Source organism: Arvicanthis niloticus, chromosome 10 (assembly GCF_011762505.2).
Source record: "Arvicanthis niloticus isolate mArvNil1 chromosome 10, mArvNil1.pat.X, whole genome shotgun sequence".
In the NCBI taxonomy this organism is placed as follows: Eukaryota; Metazoa; Chordata; class Mammalia; order Rodentia; family Muridae; genus Arvicanthis; species Arvicanthis niloticus.
Genome location: NC_047667.1, coordinates 25119973 through 25138286, shown reverse-complemented (window position 1 = coordinate 25138286; position 18314 = coordinate 25119973). Strand labels below are relative to the sequence as shown.

The 18314-nt window shown below is 51.0% G+C and overlaps 1 protein-coding gene across 2 annotated transcripts; it reads right to left on the bottom strand.

Annotated features, from left to right (window-relative positions):
• Positions 1-1431: 1431 nt before the first annotated feature.
• On the bottom strand, positions 1432-17817 carry Tmem9 (transmembrane protein 9). Of its 2 annotated transcripts, none has more exons than XM_034513525.2 (6): positions 17720-17817; positions 17176-17277; positions 16080-16171; positions 12066-12174; positions 9129-9260; positions 1432-2415 (listed from the first exon to the last, which is right to left on the bottom strand). In XM_034513525.2, exons 2-6 carry the CDS (start codon positions 17239-17241, stop codon positions 2263-2265), a joined length of 552 nt encoding a protein of 183 aa, XP_034369416.1. In that variant the 5' UTR covers positions 17242-17277; positions 17720-17817; the 3' UTR covers positions 1432-2262. The 2 variants fall into 2 exon arrangements, with proteins under 2 accessions (XP_034369416.1, XP_034369417.1); XM_034513526.2 differs by lacking the exon at positions 17720-17817 and adding an exon at positions 17638-17671.
• Positions 17818-18314: the final 497 nt, after the last annotated feature.

The following is an 18314-nucleotide window of genomic DNA, read 5'->3' as shown; positions in this document are numbered from 1 at the left end:
TCCATTGTGCAAGATACAATGGAGAATGCTCTTTCCAGGTCTTTTCTATTCTAGGCTACATCATCTCTTCTCTGGAAGCAGGAGGTACTACCAATGACATGTACTTTGTAATCCATGCCTGAAAATCAGGTTGGTTTGGGTTTTTTTTTTTTTTTTTTTTTTTTTTTTTTTTTTAATGTGAAATTCTAATACAATTAGATGCTTGGTTACATTGAAACCTTACATAGTGAACACATCTCTAATCTTATAGATTTTCCTATACTGGACTTATTTATGCTGAGGCTGATTTCTAGCTAGCATTGGGTGCTTAATTCACAACAAATCCTTACAACTTCCAGTCTGGGTAGAGCTATGCGATTACCGGGACTCACAGACGACGCTCAAGGTCTCCTCCAGGTAGAGCAGCTGCAAAGGGAGTTCTATCAATTCCAGACTCCGGGTTACAGATGAAGTATTGGTAAACAAATGCACCCATCTGCTTCTTCTATGAAACAAGAGGATCAAAACCTCAAGATTCCCAGAGAGTCATGAGCCCTAGGAGGGGCTTAGAAGTTGCCAAGCTAACTAGCAGCAGAGAAATGTAATCAACATGGGTCCCTACCCTGGCCTTGCATTCATGATCATATACCTCCTGTTAACCCCAGCTGAGACTGCATGCCACTTAAGGACGACTTCCTAGGATCTCGTAATCATGTTTCTGAGTCCAGATCCATCTCTTTGTACCTTCTAGAAGCCCCATCTGCATGTCCCGGGCCTTCCCATCCCCCTGATACTTAGCACTAAACTTCAGTAGTTCTTGAAAAACTGAAACTCCCAACTCAAACTGCTCTCTCATCTTCAACCCCTCACAAAGAACCAAAGGCTTCACAGACATCTTTCATGCACATTCAAAGGGAACCCCCTGAAGAAACAGCAACTCTGACCCAACATACTACTCCTTACAGGCAATTCCTGTGGGCCTGAGCCTTTGACACCTCCCACCATCCACATGTAGGCCTGATCTGAGCCAGGGCCAGACTCTGCTGAGTGGCCACGCTGGAAGCTTCTGAGTAGTCTAGGGCACATTTTTCTTACCTACCCTCTTAGTCCTTTCCCTATCTGGGTTTCGCTTGGAGACATTTTGCAAGGAACACCATTTAATGGGCTTGTAGGGTATGAGTGACATCAGGCAGGCACTGTGCAGTTTCAAAGGTGAAGTGAACATGACTCCTACTGTCTCCTTGTGGCATGCACACACACAGGCAGTACCCTACTCAGCCTGTGCCTCTTTCCTCAGCAGGTGGCAAGAGTCCACCCTGGCTTTGCAAAGCTCTGCCTATATCTGAATCCACCTAGGATAATGTATTGCCCCTCATATGGTACAGCACACCTAACCAGATCACTTGCAGAACATTTTCTCACGGCTCCCCATCTCCCTTGAGATCTAGAACATTTGAGAAATAAAACAGTTTAATGGCTTCTTTGATGTACAGACAACAGAAAGACGAACGTTTCTCTCCATGCATGGTACAGTGAAATTCAGGGACAAGAGGCCATCCAAGGACAGGAGCCATGGTACTCAGGTTCCCTGTCAGCCTTGTGTCATATGGTCCAACTTTATGGCTCAGCAGCTGCAGTCACAAGGGAGAGGTGGGAGGCCTCATGGCAGCCTGGGATGGGAGTAAGGTGACAGTTGCTGAGGATGCCGGCATGCATGGGCATTGCCATGCATCAGTGGACCAGGAGCCGAGGAGAGGGAAGCAGGATTCCAGGTGGACAATGGAGACAACCACGGTCTCAGTGGCACCACAACAGTTCCTGAGGCTGGGCCAGGCCACGCTAAAGTACTGGCACTGGAGGAGGTGGGAATGGGGACCACAGCATCCTAGAGTACAGGCTGAGCACTGGGTCATACTCTCCTCGCACCCACCAGGCTCTTGATGACACAGCTCCATCTCTCAAAGAGCTGTCAGCGTCCTTAAGATGTGGAGCTGGGAGCAGTGGCAAAGACGGGAAACATGAATTCCACCCAATCATGTGGCCACCTCACATGTCTCTGTCCCCTTCTGCCTTCCCTTCCCTCCCCTCCACCCCAGAGACCTGCAGAGACACTAGAGACCAGAGACCCAATCACACTCCCTAGTTATAACAGTCGAGTACATTTCTAGAGAGGAAGAAAGACAAATGCCATGGGCATTTGAAGGGAAGACCCAGGGAAGATTGCAATGAACCCCAGAAGCTGGTAGCCATGTCCTGGGTCCCTGATGCAACCATGGCAACCATCTAACTGAGCATCTTGTGTCGATCGAAGACTGTCTTCCGCTGCTCCTGCACCTGCAGCTTCCATCGCTGCTGGGCGCCTTCCACTCGCTCCAGGACGGTGTTTGCCCAGGGTCCTCCAATGGATGCGGCGGCGGCTGCCATGGAACGGGCATCCTGCATTGGAACAAGAAAGGAAATGATCTAAAATGAGGACAGATGGACGGACGGACGGACGAATGGGTCAGGGCTCTGGATCTCTAAAGTCTGGCATGGAACCAAGTGCCTCACAAAGTCTGAACTCCAAAAGGGCTGTGGGCTCCATGATGGCCTTGCCTTGTTGTCTGAAGACCTCAACAGTGTGCCTGGCCAGAAAGCTTCAGTGTCTCTAAGAGTCAGCAGCATCTTCTGGGGCCCTAGTAATTCCAGCAGAGCTGGCTCAAGTCTAGGTCCCACCCTAACCACAGGTCCACTCCTGTCTCAGGAGAAGGACTGAGTATTGGCTTCAAGACCTCATGTACATCAGCCCAGGCTTCAAGAGCTTTGCACCCAAATGCACAGGGCAGGTATTCGTCTGCACGCTTCCTCTGCCCTCTGTCCTTTGCCCAGGGGACAAGAAGAAGGCCAGGACCAGGGTCTAACTATGGGGTCTATTAAGGACTCAGCACAGATTACAGCTACAGGGTTTCTTGGAGAGGGAATGTGAACACAGATAGACACAGACACACACACAGACACACAGACACACACACACACACACACACACACACACACACACACACACACAGCCTGCTGTGACGGTCGGCCAGTACCCTGCTTGGCAGCTCTGCTCCCTCTCTCTCTCCCCTGCCGGTTTCCCTGTCCCCCTTCCCCTCTGCTCTCAGACCCACTTCACTTCTGTCGTCAGTCTTCCCTTAATTATCACTCCTCTGCCTCTGAAGTTCCAGAGCCCATGCATTTCCTGCAAGACCCGGAGCTGATCTTTGGGGGAGAATTAGAGCCGAGGGCCAGGCCCACAGCCCATGGGGATTTCCTCCCTAGCTCTCCCCGCCTCTCATCTCCTGCCACATATCTCTTAAAGGATTAGTGCACCCCTCTAAGCCCAGAGCCGCCCAGTAAATGCAACTTTGCTTCTAATGCCCCGAGCTGGCATAGCTTCTGTCACTCAACTGCTGCCAGGTTGGGGTGCAGGGCGAGGGGGAAGGGACAGACAGGCTGGCAGTGCAGAGGGGAGGCTGGGGTGCAAAGGGCTAGGGCAGGCTTATCCTTGGAGCATAGTGCTGGGCAATTCGTCTTGAGCTCACTTGTTTCTGAGGTGACTTACAGAGGGTCCCCTGGGAGCCCATGCTCAAGACCCTGAGTGGGGCATCATTGGCAGGCCAGGTGAGGCCCAGGCCTATAATCTCAACTACCCAGGAAGCAGAAACAGGAGGATAGCAAGTTTAAGGCCAGTAGGAAGAACTTAGTGAGATGCTGTCTCAGGATAGACCGTGTTTAAAGAGTAGCAAACAAAGCTCTAGCTAGCCATGCTTGTGGCTGTAGGTACGGTTTCTGGCAACATGCCCACACCAAAGAGCAAACCCAAACAAAAATCCTAGTCATGTCTCACAAAATTTCTTCAGTGATCTAATGTGCTTGAATACCATAGTGTGACTACTAGAGGTGTTTGTCAGGGGGAGACCCATGTGTCAAGTGAACTGGCAAGCACAGAACAAGGCTCAAGTGGCCTCCTCCCTGGGAGTTCAGCACAGTGGTGCTGACTCAAAAACACCTGGCTTTGATCCTACCAGATACATAGCCTCAGGTGAGTCAGAGCCAATCTCTCTAATACAGGATGGAGACCGAGGTGGTCTCAAGGACACAATGAATGCAGAAAGTCTGTCAGCTTCTGGAGATGGGAAGCACTCAAGGTCAGTGCTGGGAGTCTCAAATGCTGGTTCAGGAGTCCACTGAGGCAGAGAAGGGGAAAGGCAGGCTGATTACCGTCAGGGGCGCTGCCTCTGAACAGTCATCGTGTCCTACACCACTCTGCTCCTCCCCAGACTGGCTGCACTGCCTAAGTGGCCCAAGAAGAAAGAAGGCAGCTTGGCTGAGACTGCTCTTAGCATGGCTGTGGGGTTGTGGTGGGCAATGAAGATCTGCCTGCCTGGGTAACAGCTGTCCCACCAGGACCCCAGTCCAGCTTTGTGGGCCCGAGGGCTGCTTTTGTCCACACTCCTACTCCTGTCCATTCTAGGCCCCGTGTTGCCCTGGAGGGCTCTAGCCCATGAGTGCCTGCATGTAAACCTGGGAGAGCAGGCCTGTGGTCACCTGTGCATGCTGAAGTGGGTGTGAGGGCAGGCCTGTGGTCACCTGTGCATGCTGGAGTGGGTGCGAGGGCAGCAGCTCTGCTCTTGGGATGTCTGAGGAAATGGGAGCTGGATAGAGTCGGAGCAGAGCATGGAGGGGGGGGTGTTGTAACTCACATTACCACAGCTCTGCTTGGCAGCGAAGTCTCATGTGAAGTCTCAGCAAACAGCTCTCAAGTGGGAGAAAGCTGCTGTTGAGAGCCTCTATGTCCTCATGGCTAATAGTCTGATTAAAAGGTATTAGAGTAGCCATGTCTATTCCCAAGAAGACCCACAGACGGCCTCACACCGGCCTGCTCAGCAGTAGAGCTGGCAGGTGAATGGGGATGGGGGTGGGGCAGCAAGGAAAGTCATTTTTCCCTTTAGCCCCTCTTCTCCCATCAGGGCTGGCTGGGCCTGAGGAAGGCAGGGGGGCAGGGGATAGTTAGGGTAGGGGGTGGATGGAGCCCCTCTCACAGTGGGACATGAATGTACTGGTTCCCCAGGTAACCAGAGCGATGTCACCCAGAGAAGCATACACCACTATACGCCAGGCTCTTTCCCACGCACTTCACAGGCTTCCTCACAGGCTCCTACGGCAAATGGGTAATATCACCTCCATCCTGTGCACAATGAAACCTTGACTCTAAAGGAGAACTCTCGCCTTGCAAACCAAAGTCACCTAGCTTCAGGGGACCACATTTGAACTTGCTCACACCCCTGGATTTCTCGCCTTAGGACTCAGTTGCTTCTGTCTTTGGCTGGATTTTCCCAAGAGGAAATCATATAGACAACCAGAGAAGCAGGCACGAATCACCCCAGAGGTAGATCAAAGACAGGTAGCTGCAGGCTACTTGTGGCCAGAGGCCCACCTCTCCAGGCAAGAGCTCTCCAGTGCCTGCAAAAGCCTTTACTGCATGACCCCAACAGTGGCCCTGAGGCAAGAGCTACTACTCTGTCTACTCCAGGCTTAGAAAACTATGCCCCAAGCTCAGGAGCAAGGGCAGTGAGTGGCAGAGCTGGGACCCCAACCAGGACCACTCTCAACTGTGCTGTGCAGTCCTGCCCCAAGACGTTCTAGAAGAATCTGCTGAACGGCACACCTCCCTATTCTATTATCAGGGTGAGAAAGCTATCTACACAATCTGGACCAGTGTTTTCCAAACTCCAGGGCACCCAGGGTTCTTAGTGCACATTGCCATCCAGACAGACAGAAGGGAGGCCATTCTTCGGAGACCCTGGCTTTCTTTTCGTCTGGTTCTCCATGTCTTTAGTTCCCGTTATCCTTATCTTCTTTTGGTTTCCTTGTACACCGTCTCCCACTGAAGTCTCAGAACTAACTCTATGCACTGCCCCCACTGGGGTGAGAACTTTGAAGACCCTGTCAGAGCTCAGAGGCGAGGGGCAGAGACAGCAGGAGCCTCGGAGAAATGCTCATCTCTCCCTCTTCAAAGGGGACCAGCTCTGTACATCTAAAACAGCCCTGTTGCCGTTTCTGTCCCCCACAAACATGCTGGCTTCCTCCTTTCAAAGGGCGTCTGAGCCCAGGGATTAGCTCTAATGCCACTGGAATCCAGTGAGGCAGCGCCCAGCAGCCAGGCCCACTGAGGCTCCGCCAGGCTTTCAAAGGGAACACGACAGGCTTTCATCTCCCTCTGAGGACTGGGCCGTGCTGTGGGGGGATGCCTCCCTTTCATTGCCAGAGGCCCCTAGCCCCTGTCAGGAGAGCTCCTACCTACAAGAATTGGGGTAATAGGGCCCAGGAGCCCCCCAAACCTAACAAACACTGGCTATCAAATTTCACTTCTACCTGGGCCCCAGGCTCCTGGGAGTGTGAAAGGGGAGACTGAGGACCAGACACTGCTCTTTCTGAGGCCAGGCTGTATAAGCTCATGTGACATCTCAAGGAAGGCCCAGGGCTCACTCCAACTTTCCCTTTTTGAGCTGAAAGGTAAGTTCCTTTGGGTCAGGTGATGTCTCTCCTTAGACAATGTCCAGGCCACTAATCAGCCCAGAGGCCCTGGCTTCATAGCCACTTAGAAGGCAGCCATGGAGACCTTCCTTGTGTGCTGATTGTGAGGGCACAGACTGTCCCTCGCCCCTCCAGCCCACTGCCCTGTAAGAAGGCATACTTAGGCTAGTCCAGGTTCCTCAACAAGGTGCAACACTCACTCTCCATCAGCCCTCAGAGCCGCACTCTGTACTAGAAAGCCTTCCCTCCTAACACAGGGACCTCTTTTAGGACCTTAAAGATGATTGTTCTCCAAAGGAACCCCCTTCCCCAAAGACTGTCATCCCTCAGAGTCAGATTCTAACTGCCTGCTTTTGTGATCCTGGCCCAGTCATCTGGTTTCAGCTCTCTCGGGGCTGAAGCCTGTGCACAGGCCAAAGGTCTTCTTAAATCTCCCCACAGTACTGCCTGCAGGATTCAGAACACAGCAGGAGAGGATGGGAGCCTGAGCCACAGGCACCTACGCCTGGACACCCTGCAGAATAACAGGAAGTCAGGAGATAGAACAGAGATGCCATGTGATGAGAGCACAGTATTTTCTGGCCCACTCTGAGGGTACTGGATGAGACTCTTCCTGCCTCTCCATCCCCACCACTCTCAACCCCTGAGTTTGGGACCAAGCAGAGCAAGCTGACTTCAGGTCAGAGCCTCCAAGAAACTAAATACAACATTTTATGATCCTTAGAAGCCTTGGGTGGGAGATGAGCAGTGTCCTCCTGCCTGTCCTCTACAGATGGGACTGAGCTCATAAGCTCTGGCTTAAGTCTGCCAGTGACAGCCTGCTGCAACCCCTTATATGGCCAGACAGCAACACTTAGGCTTCTTCCTACCAGGCCAATCCCACAGGCAGGGAGAGCCTACTCTGATTCCACATCCTTGAGGCTCCCCACAGATAGGCTCTCGTAGGAAGAGAGGCCTGGTCTCAGACGTAGAGATGGCAAGCCACCCTTCCCCTGGCTCCACATCTAGGATGGGATGGCAGGAGACATGGCAAGGCCATGCCCGAGAGCCATGCATTCCTTGGGAATCACGGCGCGAGCTATGTAATCATCGGCTGCATCTCTCAATTATTCCCCGGCCAGGACTGCAATTACCACCTTACCCCTAATCGCCCCGTGTTTATTAATGACGCCCCTCTCCTATCAGAGCTGCGATTACTCTACATTAATAACTGGGTAGGCAAGCGAGCTTTCCTCTTGAACACAGACCACCCAACTGCCAGGGCCACCACCTCCCTAGTTACAGCTCCAGGCGGGTTGAGGGGTGAGGCTCGTCACCTCTGCTCCACCTTTGGCCAAATCCATGCCAGCAGGAGGCTGGTGGGGGTGCAGGCTCCCAGTGCCTGCTTGCTTGTCCTTATCCTCACTGGGCTGGCCCAGACCCTACCACCTGAGAGGCTTCACACAGACCCCGAGTGTCAGGGTCCAAACTTGGATTTGCCATTTCCTTTGTCTCCAATGTAGAACTTTAAAACCTCTCAAACTGTAATTGCCTAAGACAGCTTGGCCTAGGCCTGGTCACCTCCAGTGACCCACAACTCACTAGATTAAAAGGAAGCCCTCTTTTTTATCATCAAACTGTGTAAGGACACACCTGACACGGTCCTGTTAAATCTCCCACTCCGACCTGTGGGTGGGCCCTTCTGCCCCCAGACCAAACTCTCTTCTATAAACATCAGAAAGCAGCTGGCACAGTCCACATTTTTTTTTCCTTCTTTAAGGTAGCCATCTTCTGGTTTCTTTAGTGAAATCTCCCAGGTACCACTTGGACATGGCTGAGACACATTCCTGCCATGTGCTCATCTGGACACAGCCAGGTACCTGTGCCAAATCCCCACTCTGCTGACAGACAGTAGTATCTTCCAGCAAGGAGGCTGCAGGGACAATGTCCCTCAAATAGGTATGTAAGCTGCCTGGTATAGTGCTTCCTATTTGCTTATCATATGAAGTCAAAATTCTTTAGTCTGACATTTAAGGCCTTCATTAATCTGGCTGAACTTCCTGGGCAGTTCTACTTGCCAGAACTCCTACCCTACCCTACCCTACCCTACCCTACCCTACCCTACCCTATCCTATCCAAATCCTGCCTTTGTACATGGCTGTGCTGGTCACCACCCACCTGGCCCCTCTAGCTTCTGAGGTCCTCCTCCACCACCAGCCCCCACGGCCAAGCTTAGAATGGAGCAAGCACTTGACAGATGCTTGTAGAATCCCTGAATAAAAAACCCTGCCACCTCCGAGTGAGTCCTTGGTATACATGACCCCAATCTGAGCAGGCAACATGCCATGTATCCCTACATGCAGCAGGCCCCAGGCGGGTCGCCCTTCCCCCTCCCCCCCTCAACCTAGCCTAGCAACCATGCACTGAGGCTGCCTGGTGCCAGGTGTCAGGGAAGCTCAGGGCCGCCCGCCTACTGCATCTGGAGGGGCAAAGGGCAATTGCTGTAGCTTGGTGAAGTATGAGGAAATGGACAGGGAAAAGCAACCTGAAGATGACGGGGTGGGGAGGAGGGGCACCCCTGCTTTAGGCTTAGCCAAGAGAGCCAAGGTTACCTCATTCTCCTCTTCATTGTGCAGCTGTTCGGTGTAAGCATCTGGCTTTCGGATGAGAGGGTCCACCAGCATCAGGAAGGCCATGTAGAGTAAGAGGGCCCCCACCACAGACAGGTAGATGACAATAATGACCTACAGAAGACATCAGCCTTGCTCAGTGACCCGGCATCCAGAGTCAGGACCCTGTTTCTAGTCTTATATCCACCCCGGCTGCCAGTGACCACTGAGTTAGAGACTGGCACTAGGAGGTGATGTGGGCCTGGATGGAAGGGGGAGTGGCCCACACCACAGGCTCTGTGCTGGCCCGAGACAGCTCAGTGACAAGGGACATTCCAGCAGGCACCAAGATTTCAGAAGAAGCAGCTTGCTGCTAGGTACCTGAGAAGCTCTGAGGTGACATGAGAGGCAGGGCCCATTTGGCTATACAAGAGTTAATATCAAAGAATAGAAATTCATGAGAAACTAGGCCAGAGCAAGAAGGACTAGCTGAGGAGGCCAGAGAACAGAGACCAAAAAGAGTAAGCCTGGGAATCCAGGCTGGGCTCACTGTGGGTGCAGAATGGGAGGCGGCAGCTTGTGTCCTGAGAGGGTGTGCTGGCCCATGCTTAGTGCATCATTACGCATGGAGGGGATGGGAGGAAATCTAGAAGCTGCATCCTGGGGGCTGGGAGAGGGGAAGATGACTACCTCTCTCATCTCCTACATATGGAGCCTCCTAAGCTAGAGTAACTGTGTCCTCTGGGAAGGACAGACGCAGGCCAGCAAGATGGCTCAGCAGATAGAGGTGCTTGCCACCAAGCTTGATGACAGGGTGGCCCCACATGGTGGAGAGGACTGACTCTCCTAAGTTGTTCTATGTGTGCTTCAAATGTGTGCTGTGACATGTACTCCTACCACAGACAAAATACATTTAATCAAAAACATTTAAGGGGCAGATTCAATAAGACTAACTCAGTGTGAAGTGTGGGTACTGGAGGCCCCTATGTGACATTCAGCACTCATAGTCGCCGTCCTGTGTCACTAATCCCACAGAAGCACCTCTACTCAGTCTGAAATAGCCCAGATGGGCTGTGATCACCATACTTGAACGACAGATCCACAGAACTCAGAACAGGCCCAAGACTGGCAGATGAAATGACAGAGACCAAACATGGACCTGGCTTTGCTGGCTACACCTCAAATGCTTTTTCTACCCAAAATGCCTAGCCATTGCTGGCTTCTGACCCAGCGGTGGCCCTGACTATAAAAAAGGTGCTCAAAAACAAACCAATCCACACCAGGGGCCAAGAAGATGGTATAGTCAGTGAAGTGACTGCTTGCAAGCATAAGGATACAATTTAATTTCCCAGAACCCACATTCAAACAACTGCCAGACGTGAGGGTGTGTGGTAATGTACTCGGTGCTATGGAGGGGACACAGGACTTCCTAGCCAGCTCATTCAGCTGAACTCGTGAGCTCTAGGGTCTGTCTAAAAAGACAAGGCAGAAAGCAACTGAGGAAAACACTCAAAGTTCACCCCTGGCCTCCACATGGACATGTGCACACATAAAAAACAGAGAATCTCAGGATTTTTTACCTTGATTCTCAGCTTTGTCAAAAGCCAAGCTCTGCTGAACTGTGGCAGCAGTAGCAGTTCACACGCAGAACTGTTGCCTACACCCAAGACGGGGCAAGGAGAGGGGAAGCTACACTCATGCTTGGGGCTCCTCTGTAGAGCAAACTATGAGAGATTCGGAGCCTGTGCTGATATGCTTCCTGTGCTGGGAGCACCCTCCCTTCCACAGGGAGGAGCTGGGAGCACCTTCCCTTCCACAGGGAGGAGGTGACACTGGGCTCTGAACTGAAGGTCTTGAGCATTTAGATGGTCTCTAGAGGGTGGGACCCATGAAGGAAGTTCAGCACCATCAGGAGAGGTTCCAGAGAGGCCGCCCCAGGCAGGAGGGTGAACAGAGGGCAACCTGCCCAGCCTGACAGGGCTAGGGGATAACACGCAGCCATTTTCCACATAAATAAGAGGAATACAGGAAGTTACAGCCCAGAAAGGGCCACAGTTCCCTAGGACAGGTAGGAGGGACAGTATGAAGACAAGCTCCCCTTTAAACATGCCTCAAAAGCAGGAGCCAAGGAAGAATTTGCTATCTTTAAACTCAGGTTAATTATTTCTGGTGCTATTTCTCTGCTTGTCAGAGGATGGTTGGCTTCACAGCCTCTAGATAGGCCTAAGTCCTGCCTTATGACAGAAGGACAGACAAGGGCTTTGTAGCACCCTTCTCCATATCTGGAGTGGGCCATATCTACCACTTCTGTCTTCAGTTCACCCAGGCTCAGGAAAAAGTAAAAGACTCCAAGTCTAAAGTCCAATACCTTCTGTGGTCCTGGAGGCTTTCTCAAAGGGGAGTAGCATCATTTAGGATAACCTGCAAGCTCCCTTGGAGTCTACATCTCGTCCTAGCTAGCATCGTGCGTTGTATCCTAACAGTCAGGCACCCAGAGGAGACGTGCTCAATGCTCTCTCTTGAGCAGCAGTTCTCAACCTGTGAGTCAGGATGCCCTCGGGAGGGCCACATATCAGACATCCTGAATATCAGATACTTATATTAGGATTCATAAAAGTCATAAAATTACAGTTATAAAGTATCAATGAAGTAATTTTATGGTGGGGTTAGGGGTCTCCACAACACGAGGAACTGTATTAAAGGGTCGAAGCGTCAGGAAGGTTGAAAGCCACTGCTCTGGAGGGAAAATAGAGTCTCAAGCAGCTGCAAAAGCTCCCACTCTCACTGCACAGGAGCCCCGCAGCAATGTCAGGAGCCCCACCCACCCCACCCAAAATGTGGGAACCAGGTCCCTTATCTGCATGAGGCTTTGGAATGTTAACAAGAACAGAAATCATGGGATGAGACGTGTGGATGCAGCCCATGAACCCACAGTGGTACCTTGATGGTTGTGGTGCTGCGCTCCTCGTACCTACACTCACAGAGCAGGCAGTAGGCTTCCACATCGTGGCCAGGCACTGGCATGGGCTCCACCACATGCAGGCAGTTGCTGCAACACAGACAGACAGGACTGACAAAGGGTCCCATACCTGGAGCTCCAGGGGCAGCTAGCAGGATGCTGAGGGCATAAGCCCATAGGTGGGAACTCCTAGGAAGGGCTTTCCCAGACAACAGCCCCCTTCCTGGCCACGGTCGGTCACGTGTATTTCTGTGCCAGTACAAAACTCATCAATGGTCCTAAAGCCCTGTCCTCAGCTGCCTTCTCCTCATGTGCAGTTTTTATTGGTGGCTTCATCTGTTCCAGCAGATTGCACCCAGGATGGGTCTCCAATCCAAATGTCCCATCAGCCTTCCAGCTCTTCAGGCCCATTGACGACTGTGCTCACCACCTAACTGGCCCCTAGGAGCCATCATCCCCACATCCATGCACTTTGACCCCAGCTGTCCGTCCTACTGTGGGATCTGTCCCTCTGAGATGGGGGTGACAGACAAGTAACCCTCAGAGCCTCTTATGTCAGTCAAGTCAAACCTGGGAGTGATCTGTGACAGGGTTTTCTTCACCTAAAAATCTACCAAATATGCAGGAGGGTTCAGAATGTTAAAAAGAGAACAGAAATCATGGGATGAGACACGTTTATGCAGCAATACCGTCTTAAAGAATCTTAAATGTCTGAAATCCACCGCCTTATTCCCTGCCACTGGCACTTCTCAGCTGGAGCTCTCATGATCTTTCTCAGGCAAATGCCTTTTCCTTGCTCCTCTGCCTCTGGTTTGGCCCTGCCTAGAACCACTGTCCCATGGTAGCCAAGTGACAGCACCAAGTGACCATACCAAACTGGGATTCCTGTCACATCTTTTTTTTCAGCTTAAAAACCAATCAGTGCCTCCATAGATCCTCTAATGCCCAGGCAAACAAACTACCCCACTGGGTCTTCACAGCCCATCTCTGGCCCTACTCTACCACAGCCCAATCTGCCCACCCAACCTTCTCCAGTCGGATGATTTAGCCCTAAGGTCTAACCACCCACACACACTCCCATCCCCTGCCTCAACCCCACCATCTTCATCTTTGATATGGACTCTTCTACCCAATAGATGTGACGTCCCATGAAAACACAAGTTATATCTTGCATGTCTCCATATCCCTTGTGCTTAGCATGGTGCTGGCCAGGGCTCAGTGGGTGAGGGACAACTATATTGGAAGCTGAGAGCCAGCCTCCACCGCTCGCTGTCACTGGCAGTGCTCCTGAACAACATGGGCACATTTTCCATTAAAATGAAGAAAACAAACCCAGGACATCAAAAGTGGCGGCTTCACTATGCTTGTGAGGTTCTGGCCACCACCAGTGGCTGACTGAGTCTCTGCCCAGCTTGAGCCCAGCTGTGCAGTTAGGTTTCATCCCCAAACTTCCTTAGATCATTAGGTTTCCAACCAAAAGACCCAAAGAAAAAGCACTATCACTGGGAAGAAAATAAGTCACTCAGAGGCTCAAAGAGGTGAAGCAGGCGGGCATTATGTTATAGTCAGCCCAGCTTCGCTGTCTGACCCCTGGGCCGGACCATCTTGTGAGATACTGTGGTTGACACATGGAGATGCAGGTCACTTTAAAAGGTTCTTCCAGTTCTGATAGAAGTTCTGCAAAAGGCAAGCATGGCTCCCTGAATACAATCAGGCCTGATATTCCAAGCTGTCAGGCTGGGGTTTTGGCAGAGGCACCAAGGATATGCAAGAACATGCATTGAAATAAGAGTGGAAGGTCGGGGCTAGAGAGATGGCTCAGCGGTTAAGAGCACTGACTACTCTTCCAGAGGTCCTGAGCTCAATTCCCAGCAACCACATGGTGGCTCACAACCATCTGTAATGGGATCGACAGTATACTCACATACATAAAGTAAATTAAAAAAAAAAAAAAAAAAAAGAGTGGAAGGTCCTTCAAAAGACTGTTTCTCCTTGAGTCCAGTATGTGGTACCCATCTGTTATCTAATCCACTGATGATCTTGGTTCCACCTCTGGAAAACAGCTGTGACACTCTTATCCTCTACAGGAAGAACAGAAACCTCCTTGCTGTACTTCAGGACACTGCCTCTAGGCCCTGCACATCTGCACATCGCCTGGGAATCACTCACAGACAAGGCTAGTTTCCACTGGTCATCATGAGCCAGACATGGTGGTGTACACCTGTAATCCCAGTGCTCTGGGAACTAAGGAAAGGAGATCTTGAGTTCAAGGTTGGATTAAACTGCATGAAACTGTCTCTTAAAAGTAAGACAAACAAAATTTATCTCTCATCATTCCTGTGCAGAGTGAATGTGGCCTTCCCTACTCCAACAAACCAAGCCTCCAGGGAGCAGAGTTGTCCCTTTCCTGAGCCACACAGAGCTCTGGATCAGAAAGACTACACTATAGCTAGAGGAAGATCTGTGAGTATTCTAGAAACCCAAGGTGTAGTGTTAATTCTTTAATTCTTCAACTTGGGACACTGATGCCCAGGGAAATAGATAGGTACCTGCAAACGGGTACAGGGAACAGCCGTAAGAAGCTGAAATATTTCTGTCCTTTCTGGCTCTCCTGAGAGTCACCGAAACTCACATACTTCCATTTGCCTTTTGGGGACTGGGCAGGGAACACTGGGGGGAAGAAAGTGCAGGAGAAAGGCAGGCTGGGTATACTTCTCTGCTCTTCTACCAAGTCTGTGACATCAGTCACTCATTTCACCTCCCTGGGCCTCCGTCTTTTCATTGACGATGGAAGGCTAACCTTAATCGGTGTCTTTCCAACTGCACCCTTTGGGTAGCGCAGAAATACTGTGTAGGAGGCAGGCTGTGTAAGGAACGGTTTGCAGGGCCTCTCAGCCAGTCCAGTTCTGCCTTCACACCCCTTCAGAAATGGCCACCCAAACACTTGAAAACAACCAGCCTGAGAACTCTCAAATGTGCTCTGGATCAAGGGCATCGTGAGCATCTCAAGGACTCCACGAAAGGGCTACCCCTCCGCCACTACCACATTAGCTGAACCACAATCATGGCAGGAGAGTGCCAGGACTGTGTATTTTCTCAGAGCTCACCTAGTGATCCTTGATGTACAGGTAGTAGCAACCTTGACCCAACCCCATTCAATGCCTATGCTCTGACCTTACGCAGTCTGTACTCTGATGTCTTCAAGGATGAAGCTTCCCATCCTAAAACTACCAGTGCTGGAAATGGCTTTAAAACCCATGCGGAAGTCCATTCCCCTGAAGCTTTCATCCACTGGCCCTACTTCTACACTGTGACTCCATCCCCAGCCTTTCTGGTTCCAATCCCAAATGCCCCTTCCCCTCAGCACGAGAGCCTTTCTCCCTGTCCTGAACACTCACTAGATGTCTCCAGGTCTCTCTCTTTTCCAAACGATTATAGCTTCTTAAGCTATTCCTTCTAGATCACTGTGTTTACACTTCCTTTCACTGGTTTTCTTTACTTGAATAAATTCTTGGTCATTCAGTATTTTTTATTTTTGTTTTTTTTTTTTAATTTGTTTTTGGTTTTTAAGAAGGGACTAAGAAATGAATTCAAGTCTAGAGATATAAGAAACGCAAGATCTTTGGACTTAAACCTATGCAATTATACAATGGGAAGAATACTCCTTTTGCCTTAGAAGGTTGCTTGAGATGAACAGAGCACACAGGTAAAGAGCTTTGCAAAAGTGTACAGTCCACACACCTGCCTTGTCTCTACTACCATTCAACATATATCAGTGGAGATTTAAATTCAAAGCAAAATGACAAAACCCAACCGCCTCAGCTGGAATTCAAGATACCCGGGTTTTGTTATCAAACGGTTAAGGACAAAATATTCCTTTGTAGGCCCTCCACAGAAACGGGTAACTTATCTCTAGAATAAGAAATCTAGTAAGCATTGATAATTTCAGTCGGGTGACATGGCTCGGAGGGGGGCAGCCTTTTACAGTGTCTTACCAGTCCTTCTGAGACACATTCTGGTTGTAAATGTGCCCGCTGATGTTTCTGTAAGGTGGACAGATGCATTTGCACCGGATATCTTCAGAGCTCTGGAAGGAAAAAGAAGAAGAAGCAGGAAGGAGTCTTGCCTGGGTTCAGAGTCTAGACGGGCTGGCAGTCTTGTGCTCGGCTCTGTGAGGTGACTGTATACATGCTTTTGAATTTTCCCGTCCCCAAGTCATCAAAGACTGGCTCTATAGGAAGAGGGTTGTCCTCCACTAGGTCCTCAAGAAAGAAACAAACTCTCAGAAGTTACCCAAGGCTGCCTGCCATCTATGAAGTGATGTAGGGAGGGGAGGGGAAGGGAGGGGAGGGGCTGAAATGTATAGCAAACCAAGCGACAGGCTTTTTCAACCCTGGGGCCTACAATTGTGTATTTTCTGTCTGGTGAGCTAGGTAGCCAGACTTCCCCCACCCACCCCTCCAATTCTGTCTTAACTCCCTAGGTTAGAATGGGGAAAGGGATGAATAAAGAAAACTGGGAAAACACGGGAAGGCTCCCGATGGGAATTTCTTGAAGAGCAAAGAGACAAGGCCTGATACTCAATGTTATTTCAATGTCCTAGTGAGAGTCAGAATCGAAAGCGTTGATCCTCAAACATCATCAAAATCTAGCTGCTGGTCTCCTACCCGGAAGGAACGAGAGTAGCCTCTGGAGTCCATAGTGCAGCTGGGTTAGCTTTGAAGCCAAAGCTCTCATCTGTGCATGCCTTTACACTCATGGCATTTTACAACATTACATGATTTGATTATCATTGAGCAGGAGATTCGGCCGCAGCTGTTTTTACTTAGGGCAAAGGAAGAGCGAACTTGGGTAACTTCTCTAAACAAACTTTTCTTGCTTGCGGAGAATTTCACCTAGGGCTAGTTTGGTCGGAACCCTGTGCTCCCTACACCCCTTAGGAAGGCCTGCAGCCTGCCCCAGGTAAGGTCCCCGCCCCCAAGGAGGGTCCTCGGGTGGGGGAGGGGTAAGGGGGGCGCTTTGGCTACCTCGGTGGCAGCCCAGCAGGCCTGGCGCTAGAGCAACAAGGTGCAGCTGGCCCACTTCCCTCACCTTGTTAGCTTGAGCTGGGGGCACCAGCAAGCACCCCACCACAGCCACCAAACACAGCAGCTTCATGCTTATCGGCCTTGCTGGGCCAGCAAGACTAGACGCCTGGGGGGATAAAAGAAACATGGAGTCGGAAGACGGGAAGGTGGTCACAGCAGAGCCAGCACCCTCGGCCCCTTTACAGCTTTGCCGGACGAGGGAAGGGGGCTGAGTTCCAGGATTCCTGGGCCTTCCGAACCTTTCCCTCTCCCCACCAAGTCCAGCTCTCAAACGATATCTGTTCACTAGCAGAGGGAGTTTTTTGCGGTTGCAGCCGCCCAGAGCCCCCAGATCCTGTCACCAGGCCCCGCTCCGACCCTCACCTCTCCTCCCACCGCCCTCCGCCATCTCTGCCTCCACCGCCCTGGTAGCGCCGCTCAAGCCCAACGAGAAGCCCCGATTCCGACCGCCAAGAGTACTGCATACCCTGCCTAAGAATTTGGGGTGGCTGGGCACCCCCAGTATCCCTGCGACCCCGCACCCCTCCCCCAATGCCGGGTCCACCAACCTGCAAGCTCCGCTGCAGCCGCCACAGGCCAGCAGGCTCCACCCCTCCAGCATCTATTGGCTGCTACAGCCGCTGCTCAGCCCAACCTCGCTAGTCGCCAAGACAACAAGACCCACCTTCTTCTGGTCCCGGAGGCTTCCACTCTAGGGAAAGGCAGGCATTTCTCTAGCAGGACTTAGCAAGAAAAGGGAATGTCGGCCTTTCCTACTGAAAACTGAAGCTCTAACACTGTGGGTCCTGTCAGCTCCTCCCAGAGTGCTTTGTTTTTCCTCGCCTTATACTATCTGTTTCAGGGAACGCATTTTAGAAACGAAGCTAGTAACAATACTAATAATTTTAGAACAAGATCAAGGACTATTGTGCTTATGCACAGTCTGAAAATATTATTTAAAGAGCCACAGTTTTGTTTTGTTTTGTTTAACAAGGAACTCAAGGGCCCAGTCTCTATTCCTACACACAAAGACATCTGCCAAAGAGGGCAAAACAGGATTAGTAATAAGCATGGAGGGGGCTGTGCCTCATTAGCCTGCACTGGTTCTAAAGAACTGGCAAATTGAAACAAGGTGTACTAGGCCTGTCTGGGACTAGGAGGAGG

What these genes read in the sequence shown, in the direction of transcription:
- Tmem9 (XM_034513525.2), bottom strand. Translation starts at nt 17,241, where the DNA reads ATGAAGCTGCTGTGTTTGGTGGCTGTGGTGGGGTGCTTGCTGGTGCCC. An exon ending in AATGTGTCTCAGAAGGACTG is followed by an intron (nt 12,175 to 16,079) that starts GTAAGACACTGT and finishes TCTGTGTTGCAG; the next exon opens with CAACTGCCTGCATGTGGTGG. An exon ending in ACAATGAAGAGGAGAATGAG is followed by an intron (nt 2,416 to 9,128) that starts GTAACCTTGGCT and finishes GTTCCAATGCAG; the next exon opens with GATGCCCGTTCCATGGCAGC.